Source organism: Falco cherrug, chromosome 17, assembly GCF_023634085.1.
Source record: "Falco cherrug isolate bFalChe1 chromosome 17, bFalChe1.pri, whole genome shotgun sequence".
In the NCBI taxonomy this organism is placed as follows: domain Eukaryota; kingdom Metazoa; phylum Chordata; class Aves; order Falconiformes; family Falconidae; genus Falco; species Falco cherrug.
Window position 1 is genome coordinate 4575857 of NC_073713.1, and position 13832 is coordinate 4589688.

The 13832-nt window shown below is 41.6% G+C and overlaps 1 protein-coding gene across 4 annotated transcripts in view; it reads left to right on the forward strand.

Annotated features, from left to right (window-relative positions):
* Positions 1-13832, forward strand: part of ARHGAP32 (Rho GTPase activating protein 32) — a 259327-nt gene that overhangs the window by 110945 nt on the left and 134550 nt on the right. For 3 of the 4 annotated variants that reach the window (XM_055728664.1, XM_055728663.1, XM_027803127.2), the window contains 3 exons: positions 8771-8862; positions 9984-10025; positions 10400-10484. In XM_055728664.1, coding sequence (XP_055584639.1) covers positions 8771-8862; positions 9984-10025; positions 10400-10484 — 219 coding nt within the window. The remainder of the gene's footprint in view (positions 1-8770; positions 8863-9983; positions 10026-10399; positions 10485-13832) is intronic. The other variant, XM_055728665.1, reaches the window with a different exon arrangement.

The window sequence follows — 13832 nt, forward strand, 5'->3', positions numbered from 1 at the left end:
AACAGTGCTGCTGATGCGCCTTCTGCTTCCAAGAGTGGAAAAGAAGTTTTAGGGTCTGCGTGTTCTTGATTTGCTCTGTGGCTTGTACTGCAAGCAAATATTTTCAGCTTGAAAACATCTGAAGTTTCTCTTTGGTATGGTTGCAGAATCCAAAGTTTTAACTGTTGATTCTTGCTTTGTGGCACAGCCTTTTTCTCCCTGTATTTGTATGTGGCTACCTGAGTGCCCTTGCTTTTCTTCGTCTGAGTAGATGGTCTAGTGTGTTACAGTTGCTTGCCTGTGTTGGAATGTAATTTTAATTGTTCTGGGGTTTTTTCTTTGTGCATACGGTTTTGGTTTTATGTCTCTGTTTTTTTCCTTAACTATTGACCTTCAGGGCAAAAAAATCCCTCAGTTTCAGCTAATAATTTTATGAATGCAAGAAAACTTCCTTAGAGGATAAAGATTCTCACCATCAGTTTCTGCAGCGTTCATGTTTTCGGTGATGCGGGGGAGAGGTTGTCCTTCACCTTCCCAGTTTTGCTGACCAGTAGCACAGAAGGACCTTTCTGCAGCTCTGGCAGCATGCATCGTGTCCTGTTCTGACTTCACCTGAGGGACATCAGCTCATTTCTGGGGAGCAGTGTCACCTCAGATTTGCCGACGTGTGCTTAACCTGGTTCAGAGAAGCAGCTCACGGAGGCTGAGCAGGGTTTTTGAAGGGTTGGTCAAGGAGCAGATTTAAGGAACCCTGCCCAGATATCGTGACCAGCAGCTGGAGGCTGCTCCATGGCTCAGCCAGAGCAGGGTGTGTGATCGCGGGCCAAGCCTTTTTCCCAGATAACACTTGAACTGACTTTTGTTCTGTTGTTCAGAAGTTTATGGACAGCTTATGGTATAAATTGCATGTTACAAGTAGACACATTCTTCACATTACTGTGTTATTATAAGGGTTTGGAAAATGAGTGTATCATGTATCGGATTTGTATTTTATGCCATTGGAAACAGCTCTTTATAAACAAAAAGCTGAGTCCAGGTTGGCTTCACATGCATAAATATAAATTAAGGTTAACTCTACTGACTCAGATATTGGAGTTAAATATCTGGCTGTTGTTTTTTCCCCCCTTCACAATCTTTCTTCTACTGCATTGGGAAAATTCTTTAGTTTCTAAGCTGATTTATACCTATAACATAACAGAACACTGTGATTTGCATAATCACTGACTGGCCAGAGTGGTATTTGCTAGTTTCAGGCTGAATTCATCTCTGTAGTTTTTTGTGATGAGAAATCTCTTTCTACCATAACAACCCAAAGCTCCACTTGTCCTTTTATAACTAAGGCATGATTAGGATCCCCTCCTCCCTCTGTGAAACAATAGACTGTAGAAATTGTGCATCAAACAGTGTCTGGGATTTTTAGGGTCTTTTTTTTTCAGCCAACAAGGAACTGGAATCGAAGTATTGTGCTCATTAGATGTTCTATTTTCTGTGGCTTTTTTCTTAAATTTATTTTGTAGGCTGTACAGAAGAAGGACTCTAACCCTGGCTGCCTTTCCCACGCGTATTGTATGTGGGATTTTTGTTCTTAAAGAAAGTACATTCCTTAGCCAGTATGCTATTATGTGAGGCTGTGTACTGTACCGCTGCAGCTCCCTGGGCTCGAGATCTTTGTGAATGGTAATAAGGCGATCTCGCTGCTGCTTCACTATAGCAATGTCAAATCCGAACATAAAGCTGTCAGGTAGTTTTCATGCTAATGTTGTCCTCAGCCGCTAACCATTTGTTTTTGCTTGGTGCATCCGTTTTTGTCTCTAGAACAAATGATAGCTATGAAAGAAAATACAAGTGTGGGACTGCTGAATAACCGCCATCCTTTGGGTGCGTTTGATTCATCTGCAGAGAGTCGGTGCAAGCCCCTGCATCTCTTTAAGCCTCACTTAGGAAATCTTGTCATGACATAAAATCAACCTGCTTTGCAGAGGTGGATTTTGGTCCCAGTGACAGGAATACTGCCGAAGTAGGTTCATACAGCTGCCAAGCTGCTTACGCTCCCTGCCTCGGATTCCGCTTACCAAATTAGTTGTTTTCCACGTGAGCTGGAGATGGTTTTCCCCACGTATCTGTGAGCTGGCGAACTTCATTTGAAAACACAGTAGATGAATAGTTAAGAATTTGTTCTTTGTTCGCTGCAGGCTGATCCTTCAAACTATGGTAAATGGATGCCCTGAACTAACTCCACTATAATGCTGTCTCAGGAATGAGAGGTTTCCCTTAATTTGCCAGCTCATGGCAATGCTTAAAAGTTTTTTTTCCCTTCTCTTATTTTTCCCCCCTTTGGAAGGGAAGAAGCTGGGAGTAGAAAAAACACATCCTGTGTGGTCTTCTGAAAGAGAAGAATTCGCTGTTAACCATGCCATGCAATAAGTACTGGCTAGAACAATTCAGCATTGACAGGGAATGTGGAAAATGATATTAAAAGCCCTAAACTCAAAAAATGATTCACATTAAAGTATCTTCTTTATTGAATGCAGATTTCTTAGGCATGGGATTGAGAATGTGCGTAGCCAGTACTCAGAGCTTCCCTACTGGAAGGACTTGTCATGTTTTCACTGGCTTTCCTCTATCACATTTCTCATTTAGCATGAGATTTTAAAGGCATCTCTGGCAGGGTAACTCTTTCCCCACATTCCCCCCAATCCCCGAGCTGAGGGCTAAATTAAAAAGCCAGTACAGCCTCTAATTACTCCAGCCGTTCTGGCCTTGAGCTATGCCTGGGCATAAGGCAGTTCGGAGAGGATGTTTCTTTTATCTTAGCGCCAGGGATCAAGATACTTGTGCTAGGTAAGGAGCTAAGTGATGACTTGAATTTATTATTTTTTATTTTTTTTTAAATGTACTTTCACAAAATTGAAAAGGTTCAACTGTTTCTCATTCTGAAAAACATCTTTGTGCCTTTCTGTTGGATCTCAAAGCTGTCTCTTTGCACGCAGTGGCTTGGATTGCTGTAATTGGAGTATGCTGACCCTTTTGTGTTCTCAAAGGTAAAATTTATCAGATGCCTTGCTCCTTTCAGAGTGAGGGTGCGTAGCCAGCTTGTGCAAATATAGATGGGTACACAGGCCTCTTGGGTATGATGAGAACAGGAGCTTGTCCTTGGTCTGCAGCTTTGCATGCACTCTGGGCGGCTATTAAATGTGCCGGTGCTGCGCTCTGCTGCTCAGACCGTGGATAGCATGGATGTGAATTCTTGGGATGGTCCATTGGGAAATGCAGAGTTGGAGGGCAGGTGTTTATTTTTCACTTCTTCGGTAAATCTCCTGTAGTGTAACGAACAGATATTTTGTTTTAAGCTGAGATTGTTGGACCTGGATACATAAACCAGATGCAATTGCTTCTTCTTTTTAAATGTGTCCCAATATCTTAAAGCAGCTCTGAAAAATGTAGCTGAAATGTGTTAAAAGTGACACAGACGTCCTGTATGAAAATACTTTGGAAATTCATTTGCATCCAATAAATGAATTAATGGAAACCGGTGATATGAAGAACTTGGCAAATACTTAATTTCTGTCGTGTTGCCCCCATACCTCTGACGTTTTTGGATGAATGTTGTATCTTCCTCCATCAGTTACCGTATGTTTCTTCCATTCAAAAAAGTGACCCATCAATGGCCTTCCTGTGCTCAGGTACATTTTAATCCTTTTAGGGGTGGCACTTGGACAGATAAATGCGGCAGAATTAAACCTTTCATTTGTAGTTATTTGTAGTAGCTTGGACACAGTGACTTTGAGTTTAGTGAAAGCGTTTTTCCTTTGCTTCGTTGATTTCTTTATTCTGGAGAACCAGGATAGTTGTTAGAACATATAAAGTAAGAGTAGAGAGAGCTTTCTTTCCCTGGAGTATATTAGTGGCTGTGTAGTATGAAGCTGAGATGAACCATATTTTTTTTTTTCACTGTGCTTCAGGCTAGCTCTGCTACAGTAATTGGTGAAAGCAGGACAGTGCTGATGGAACCGTCATCTTTTACCTCGTAGCGGTCAGGGCATTTTTGTTGGGCAGTTTCTTTTTCATGCTGCAAAGTAAGCTCCGCGAAGAAGTTGATGCTGAGCCAGCTTTGCGTAACTAGTTGGTAGCCAAAATTTGGTGTAGCTGTCGATGCCCTTGTGCATAAACACCCACTTCAAATACTGAACTGTGTAAACTGCCCGCTTCGGTTCATCCTCTCGCCCAGGTTGACTGTTAGTCACCACAGAATGATGGCTTTTACTGAAACAACAATTCTGTTTCCTGCTGTTCTTCAGTGAAGAAGTAAAACTCTTAACAAAGCCTGGTTTTTTTGAAAGCTCTGGAGGGTTTTATGGTGAGTTTTGGGGTTTTTCCTTTTTTTTTCTTTTTTTTTCTTTTTTTTTTTTTTTCCCCCCATCCAAGAAAATCGAGGGGAAATGAAGATGATGTAAAGGGAAGACTGTCATGGAAACCAACTAGCATTTTGAATCAGCTCTGCTGTTTTTAGAAAGAATCCAGAGCAATCTGCTCCCTCCAAACAGGTTTTGGTGAGAGAGCGAGGGTAGGAAGAGGCATTAATGTTACTGCCTGTCTAGTGGCTATTCTTGCTTTCTCTTAACCTTGAATTAAGAATAAATTTGCATCTTCAGAAACCCCACTTGTATTCAGTAGCATGGGTACTTGCTGACCTGTCATGCCTTGCATTGTATCTGTGCTGTTTATGGTGCCTCCTCAAGGGTTTTCTATAGTATTGTGGAAAACCAGTTTATCAGTTATAGGATTAGTGGAGCTTGGTGGGATTCCACGGTTTCTCTTCTTGTGTGTGCCAGTTTAAGTCTGGGGCAGTAGGAGGAGGGCTGTGGGGTTTGCATCAGTTTGATATTCTCACCTATCAAGGATACCAAGGTGGTAACTTTATCAGTGGACTTTTTTCTTCAATTTTACATATATTTTCAGATTGTGTTACATTTCTGGATATGAGAGAGGGGTTGACGTGTTTTCTGATAAATGCAATGAGACTTTTTAGGAGAAAATCCTTTCGTATTGTGCAGTGGAATAGTTAGACATATATTATTTCTGACTAAAGTTTTGTGTGCTAGAGAGCACAAAGCTGAAGTTTTCCAAATCATGTCTATGAATATAAAGACCAAAAATTTCCAACTTGGATGTTTAAAACTAGACACCCTGATCCATGAGAGCTCTCAGATTCCCAGGGAGTTTAGCTGCGACGCTTGAAAATGTGTTGCTTGTACAAATGATATAAGTGCCTCAGGGGTCCTCCTGGTAGCCACCAAGCAAACAGCGGCGATGATTTAAAAATGGAGTGACCGTCCATGGAGGGTGGGACAGACAGGCAGGCGGTCTCCCAGAATTGCTTAGAACAAATGTTTTGGTGGGATCTACCTGCCTCACAGCCGATGTAGGTATCTGTCATAAAATACTGAAGCTCTCAAATATTGTCCCAACTGCTGCTAACGTAAGCGTAGTCTTCAGTGAGCTGTAGGCAGAAGAACTTCTTAGTTCAGGGGAGACTGGGGAAGTGGCGCTGCTCAAAAAAGTCTTCTGCTGAAATGTAAGCGTACTGAGGATCCTGGTAAAGTCAACTGCCTGCGTTCTGGATTGACTCCTAATTTGTTTACCAAGTTTCGGACCGAAGCAGATTGATGCTGTAGTGACATTAAGCTGTGAAAACTGGAAGAAACAATTTGCATAAACAGATTTGCTATGCAATTACTAGGTTTCCACAGAACAGTGATGCATAGAAAATAGGGAAGTGAGAAGCAACCGATGATGCTAGCTAGCTAATTTTCAGATGTAAATAATCCAACTGTTTCAAAATTATTTTAAAAATTAGATTACTGTGACGCAAAGCACAAAAGATGACAAATCTCATTTGGAGTGTTTCATTTGTACTTTGAGAGGAGGGTAATCTAGGGTGACGTTTTGCATGCCAGGTTTTGGATCAAAACAGGTACAAACTAGTGGTGAATAGCCTGCTTTTATGTAGCTGTGTATCTTTGGTTTAAATGGAAAGTAGTTGCAGTTTATTTTGGAGTAATATGGTTTCTAAAATTGTAATAACCTCCTTTTTTGCTTATCTATCTAATCACCAAGTTTTTTTTGTGGTGTTACTGCCTCACGCTAAGATTTTAGCTTGCACAAGATCACCATTCTGCCCTTTTTCATCAACTGTAGACTTACGAGAGGTTGTTGGTTTGTAGCACAGTCCAAAGAGCTCGGCTCTAATTGGAAAAGCAACCGAAGTTAATTACTGTATTTCGTCTCATTGTAGTCCATTTAAATGAATACAAGCTGTTGGAAATGGGAGAGGCAGATATCTCCTTCCAGCAGGATTTGGACATAACTCAACTGTGAAAAAGAGGATAATACAACTTTTTCAAAGAGAGATGCTGGCATTTAAGTCTCCTGGAGGTGTGAGTTTTGCCTACGCCGCTTTGAGTCAGATCCAGGGTAGTCTCTACCCACTGCTGCAAACTGGCTTGAAGCCCACATTTTTCTGTCAGATTTGTTTATCCATTTTTATGTCCCACCAGCTTCTACTGCTGATGGAAGAGAAAAATTATTATTCTTCCTACAGAAATTCTGTTCCTTAGTAGAAAATTAAGGCAAGGACATCCAGCTTTGCCTAAAAGCAGCTTACAGGAATGGCACATTTATGACTGTAATTAGTTATTTCTTACGTAAAACACCTGTAAGGTTTATTAAATTGGTGATCCTCTTAGTGTTAAAATTCAGAGTGAGACGCTCAAGTGTCCCATTACATACTAAAGTAATTGTGTACTTAGTCAGTCAGCCAAGAATAGGTTTATTTAAGGGTATAAATATTGTCCATGTTTTAATTCAGTGAGTGGGTGCACATGTTCTGTACAGCTGTGGGACAGCGGAGTTAAAGCATCACTTATGTCCAGGGCTGTGGAAGGCACAACTGGGAGAGTGTCCTGGCTTCAAAATTGATTCAGGAGTGTTGAAAGCAGGGAAACTCACTTGTAATAGTTGCAGCATCCCTTTTCCAAGGGTAGTGCTGGAAATAACAGGAATTTGGGTGCAGAGAACGTGCTCTGCTCAAGTCCTACGTGCGCCACTGTGATGTTGGTTGGATGAATGCAGCTGCCTGCGGTGTATGTCTGTATCTGAGCCAGGGGCATCCTGCATCCCCTGCATCAAGGGAGAGGTAGATGCTCCTGCAGCATGGCTGCTTTTGTCCTAATCTAGTTGTCTGAAGTAGGTGAACCAGACCCAAAGTGCCTGTTTATCTCTGGTGACTACAAAAGTAGCCTTGGGTAGATAACAGGGTTGTAGCTGCGTCCCTCGTGCATGTCTGGAGTTGAATGAGATGAATCACTCCCTCTAGCGCTGTTGCTGTTAGTTAATGAATGGTGAATGATTTTGATTTACTGCAGCTCTTTAAGATGTGATGAAGCACATCTAAATTTGACCCGTGTCAAACTAAAATGAGAGCTTCAGGGACAGGGATAAGAAAGATTCCCCCATTGTTCATCCCATCTGTGGGCTGCTAGCTTCAATAGTAATGGTCTGTTGGGGAAAAAAAAAAAAGTTTTGGAGGTGAGGACCAAGTTGTTTCCATATTTTACACTGCAGCGTACAGCGGTATTCTGTTATTTGTTATATGCGTAGCAGCTTTTGGACCTATCAACCCTGTTCAGAGATCTTCTGGTGGGCCAGCTTAGAAGCATTGGTACTGATCCGGATCAGGGAAGTCATCCGTTTACTCCTGTCGTTAGGAATTGGATTTAATGTAATACTTTTTTGTTCCAGGCCTGTATAAGAAGGAATATTGCAGTGCCTTTCTTCCTCTTGCTTGAGCGTTTGCTATTTTGGACATTATTCATGTTTTGTAGTGCATTGTATAAAGCAGAAAAAAGCTCATTCAGCTGGTCTCACCCAGGTCACTGATGAGCTGTCTCTTGTCAGCATCAGGGACCATGTTTTTCTCCTTCTGCTCTGTGCAGTATGTGTTGATCTTCCTGTTCGATCACTGTTCTCTTCATAAACGCCTCACCTAAACCCCCTCCTTCCTCTAGAGCTTAGGGCCTGGTACCGCACAGCAAGAGAAACACACGGTGCCGAGTGTTTCCGAGTCCCCCCAGCTGAGCTCACAGCTTATGGGAGAGCAGCTGGAGGAAGGAGAGGATGGGAAGGCATGACTGACCAAACAAAAAGGAGGAGTTCGGTGTTCTGGCTTCACTAAAATAAATGAATTCTAGTGATTAAGGAATTTTAATATGTTCACGCGCTTACCCCAATAGCTGCAAACATCTTTTTTAAAAGTTCACCTCCCACATATGAGCAGCTCTGTCATTAACGTGATTTTCCACTGTATGAGCTATCCAGCTTCTGCCAGTGCCTCTGCCTGAGCATCTTAAGTGCACAGATTTTTGGAAAATCAGGTACTTAATGAGGAGCCTAAGTATAGAGTTTAGGAATGGATGTTAGTCTCCTGCCTCTGAAAATCTCCTCTTTAGAAACGAGAAGTAGTGATGAATAAAATACTGGATCTCACAGTTATTGCTAAGAATTAGCAAGGCTCTGCAGCATGGTTCAGGAAGAGATAATCACATACTAGATTGTAATCCTGAGGTTCAGTTTTCCTCGTTAAAAAGGCAGAAGTACAACTCTGAGCACATATGAGATTTCCACTGTTTGCACATCTATGTAAAAATATAGGGGCTACTGCTTAGCAGGCAATAGTCCACAGCATGCAGTCAAATTTTAAGCTCCTTTCTTTTTTCTTTCTTCTTTTTTGCAGGCAAGAGGTGCAGATATTCCTGACATTCCAGGGGAGTTGCCGCTCCGGACCTGTGGCAGCACAGCAAGTATGAAAGTGAAGAATGTGAAAAAGTAAGAGCAGTGGTCTTTGATTTTCCTGTCTTTGCTGGGCTTCTAATTTTAATATCTTGGGTTTTAGCTATTGTGCTGCAATGCAGCTAGGGCATTCGGCAACGATTTTTAATAGTATCTTCATCAGAGCATCCAAAATCCATGTGAAACATAGTAAATTACAGCTAACGTAGTCTAAAACTGAGGACATTAGACGTTTTGTTGGCTCTCTCACCTGTTTCTGGCCATAGAAGCAAAGCTTGGTAGAGTTTTGGACCTCACTGTAACTGTGTTTTTAAATTTCTGTGATTTCTTCCTGAAACTGATTAATTTAAAAAAAAAAAAAAAAAAAAAAGAGGAACCATATGTATATATGTATAAAAAAACCTAAAGAGAAACCCAGGCAATGTGTAAATGAGATAATTTTCTGTCTCCCTATGCTCTGGGAAGCTAAACCAGGACAAGTGGGTGGCCTAGATAGATTTTTTTTTTATTTGATATTTTTTCTCTTTTCATTTTTTTTTGTATTCTGCCCTGTTTGTCTTCATTTGAATGGATCTTGCACAATTTTTCTTTTCTAGGAGTATTTTTTCTTCTCTGCTCCCAGATTTTTACTTTTTCTGTGCGATTAAATTATCTTTCTCCCCCCCTGCCCCCTTCTTCTCTCCCAGAGAATGCAACCCAACTTATTATGCTCGCAGCTAAGATTTCAAATCTCTGACCTGCAAAGGGGATCAAAAGTAATCAATATTACTTGACTTGTCTTTGCTGAGAATGCTGACTTGAGGACCAGAACTCCCCAATATTGATTCATCTGTGCATTCAGATCACCCCTCTGTAGTGCTCTGATGCTGTAAGGGAAATGGCTCTTTGTTCTAGTGCTGAGCAGCCAGATGCTGCATCTCACTTCCCACTTATATTCCCGTGGGAAGAGAGAGCTAGATAATGACAATCTCATTGGCTCACCACCAGAAATATCTATAGGAGTCTATAATAGCTTCAGCAGAAGCAAGAGCATGTTGCAGAGCCAGAGGATCTCCCCATCAGCCATCATTGTAACTGGAGAGACTTGGGAATAATTATGCCTCACTTTTGAATTTTAAAAAGGCAAAGGATAAATAGCGTTTGTTCTGCACCCTTAGATACATCAACCCGGGACTGATGGGCTGTGATGCCTTTCACAGGTAAAGTTCTACTTTCCTATGTGTCTTGTGTAAGGCTGTTTATTTTCACTGCAAAAATGCATTTGTAAAGATAGAGCGGCTTCTCCCTGCACCATTTCTTAAAGATGTGGGCTTTGGTGTTGACGAAATGCCAAACAATTCTTTAAGGATGCAATGGTAAAAGCCACTTTGCAGTTTAGTTTTCCTTTCTCACTCGGTTCCTTTCTCCACTGTTTTGGTGTATCACATCAACAAATCCCTCCGTTCCCTTGGCTTTAGGATGAGAAAGTTGTTATTATTTTATATCAGTAACTGCATTTTATGGCAGTACTTGATGCTGAGCATTGTTTCAGTGATTTGCAGCTATCTTATGGTGTGCTTTTGATGTGCTTCAGGTTATCCTTTACAAAGGGTCATTTCCCGAAGATGGCTGAGTGTGCACATTTCCATTATGAAAACGTGGACTTTGGCAACATACAGGTGAGTCTCAGATTTCTTTTATAGACAAAACATCACTGTGTTTAGCTGCTGACTAACTGGCGGGGAAGGTGGTAGAGGGACCTCCACTAAGGTTTGTTTAGTTTATTGCAAAATGTTTAGTGATAAGAAGTTCAAGCAATAGGATATCTTTATGTGGAATTCCTTCCATGTACTGGGCCAGGATCTGTACTCAGCCATGTGGCCACCCCTTTGAGGTTGGAGATGATTTTATTTCCACTGGATTTGACTGATATCACTGTTCTAAGACTGCATCAAACATTCATTATTGAGTCATCCATAACAACTGCATGCATATTTTTAGTTTCTGTTTGTGTATCTTTAAACAATTGTGTGAACAGATTTATGTAAATATAAACGATTCAAATTTACCCATTCTCTTCGTGTTATCTTAGCTCTGCATTGTGCATTGCGGCAGCTGTATCATCAGAACGCAGGAACTCGCTAGTCAGCCTGAGTTGCATTTCTAGAAGTGTGCAGGCTTCACTCCTTTGTGATCCATCCATCAGAAATCCAGGCAGGAGCATTTTTCATTGAGCAGTACCGGGGAGGGCTGAGAACCAAGAATCACTGCTAGTTGCTCATAAACAGAGCACAGCTTGTTCTGCACTTAGGGAAGCAGGAATGCCTCCAGCATCTGCCAGCCTTGTAGCTAAAAAGAGGTTACAACCTTTTCATTTGTAAAACATTTCCTGTAATATAGAGTGAATTATTTACAGCCTTTCATGTTTCCGTACTTGACAGTTTTGCAAGCAGAATTATGCATCCATTTTTTAAGTCTCTGTAAAATTCTGACTGAGAAGGAGTTTGGGTCCTATTCAGGGCTTGTATCTGTTACTCACGCTCAGTGGCTCTAAGGAGGTTTGTTCTGCTGAGGATGGGATGTATGTGCATTGACAGACGCGCATATGCATCGACGCAGAGACAAAATAGTGGGCTTAAGAGGACACCAGTGCAAAGAGCTGAGTTCCTAATGAGGTCTCTGGAAGATGGGCTGCCGAGGCAAACGGGAGCAGTCCACAGTCTTCTGAAGCGAAACTGTATTACTTTATTTTCCATTTCTGGGGGGTAGGATAGTGTGACTAATCTGTGTCCTTATTTTTTGTCTCCTGGTGATTCTTTGATTTGACAACACTGATTTGTTTGGTCATTTTGGAGAGAGGTTTTCTTTTGGAGTTGGTGTTGAGCAGGTTACAGATGTTTTTTGCATCATGCGGTCCTCTTGGGTTTTCCTTTCCATCATTCAGAGATACTCAGCCCAATGTGCAAGCTAGAGAGAGATTACAACCTTTGCATGGCACTATTATTTAAAGCATTTTGCAGACAAATAATTTACTTCTTTTGTGGCTTTATGCATTTTTTGGCATGTTTTAAGGATGGCAGAGCATACGCGTTGAGTTTGTTGTGTTCGTGTGAGGGAGAAATAAAATCAGATAATACAGTCTTTACAGATCTTCTTCACATTGTCCTGCCAACAAACCTGAAGCATGTTCTGGTGGGAAGTTTCCACTTCCAGCAGGAGTTGTTGCTGTCTAGCACTCATTTTTGTGGTGCCATTGATGCAGAATACGCTTAAATAAGGTCTATCAGGCCCTAAGTACCAGTTCTGTGCCTCTTGTCCCTTCCTTTCTCTGAGCAGGATTTCTGATAGATCCCCATGGTGTAACGACTTTTTTTGTATGGATAAAAAACCCCTTAAGAACAGAGTTTTGCTCCTGAAATACGAAAGGGTAGGACATTACAGTAATTCCTTAGCAGAAGACCAGCATTAATGGTAAAAATGATGAAAGCTGTTAATGCAACAGCAGTATTAGTTTACAGATTTAAAAATAAGTTCATGTAGGGCTCATACATTTTAATCAAGTGGCTTTCATTGGTGGCTCCTTTGTGATAACAAGGTAGACTAGAGAATAGCAGTAGGCTGAAGTGACTTGTAAATGACAGCTTGGCACCTAATAGCGAATTACCAAGTTGCATCTGAGAGGTAGTGGGTGTAAACTCCTTTCAAAATCTATTCACTGTTAAAAATTTGCATAGTAGAAATGCAGTATTATCTGGCTGTGTCAGGAATTGTGTAATGCTGTCTATTAACAGCCTGGCCGAATTTCAGATTGTTTTGTAACGTTTATGTCACTTATAATGTGGTCTCATGGTGCAATTGGTATTAATATCTTGGCATTTCACCTCATGAGATCGTTTTAAATTAACTTCCTGAGATGTATAAAAAAGGATTTGTTCTCTTCTTATCCTAGCGCCGTGCTCACAAAACTAGGTGCATTTCGGGGTGCCTTTTCTCTTCAGAAATTTTCTGCTCTGCCGCTTTCGACAGCGATGTGTTTTAACCTTATCTGCGTCTGCCAGCAAGACACGTGTTGCATCAGCAGGAAATTGCTGGTTTACCAGCAAAGGTAGTTGATGTCGAAGCTGTAGTCATGAGGTAGGCTTTACAGATTGCATCAGTGCTAAAAATTCACTGGTATTTTGCTGAAATACCTTACATTTAGTGCTGCATTTATTTTTTAAGGCTACATCATAGATTTTTAATTTTACAGCGGAAAGCTGGGTTCTGCATAATAGATTTATTTTAGTCTGACATTGGATAAGTGTTTCGGAGTCTTGTTAGCAGGAGCAGAACTGCGGTTCAGCCTTGCTGTGGTCTGTGTCTCCCAAACGAGGTGTTATTAGGCCATGGCTAGATTGTGATTACTCAGCATCGGTGAGGTCGGTTCTGCTGGCTTCCTTCTCGCTTAAGCTCTGCTGCCTTTCCACGGTTCTTGGCTAGCGTCTCTCTGTGATGCCTCTCCTTTCTCTAGAACATCAAAATTCAATTCATTAATATGCAAAGCATGCATTGCTTGCACACATATTGCTGCACAGGGCATCTTACTGTTCGGAAGTGGCACTTCAGAAGTGCCTAAATCATCCCAGTGTAACTTAAAATAAGAATCCGTTTCTAAGGCTTATTAAATTTAAGCACGATTTCAGGATCTGCTGGTTGGCAAAGCTTCCTTCTAAGGGGCTCGAGGTGTTCCAGCACCACGCAGTACACCGCCGATGGCTGAATTAACACGAGGAGAGGTGATGTGTATGCACTCCAGCATCTTCTGGAGACTGGTTTGAGTCGAAGTTCAGTGCGTGAGCGTGGTGCTCAGCCCAGGCTGATTGTGTTGCGTGTTCCAGGTTTCGTGGTTTACCCGTGGAGCTGGTCAAGTTGATGCCTTCCCCTGTAATTTGGGTATCTCACTACAGCAGTTGTCACACAGTCTCGCTGCCTTGGCGTGGGCTTTAGGGCTTGTTGATTGACTTGAACTAATTCAACAACCCCCCCTG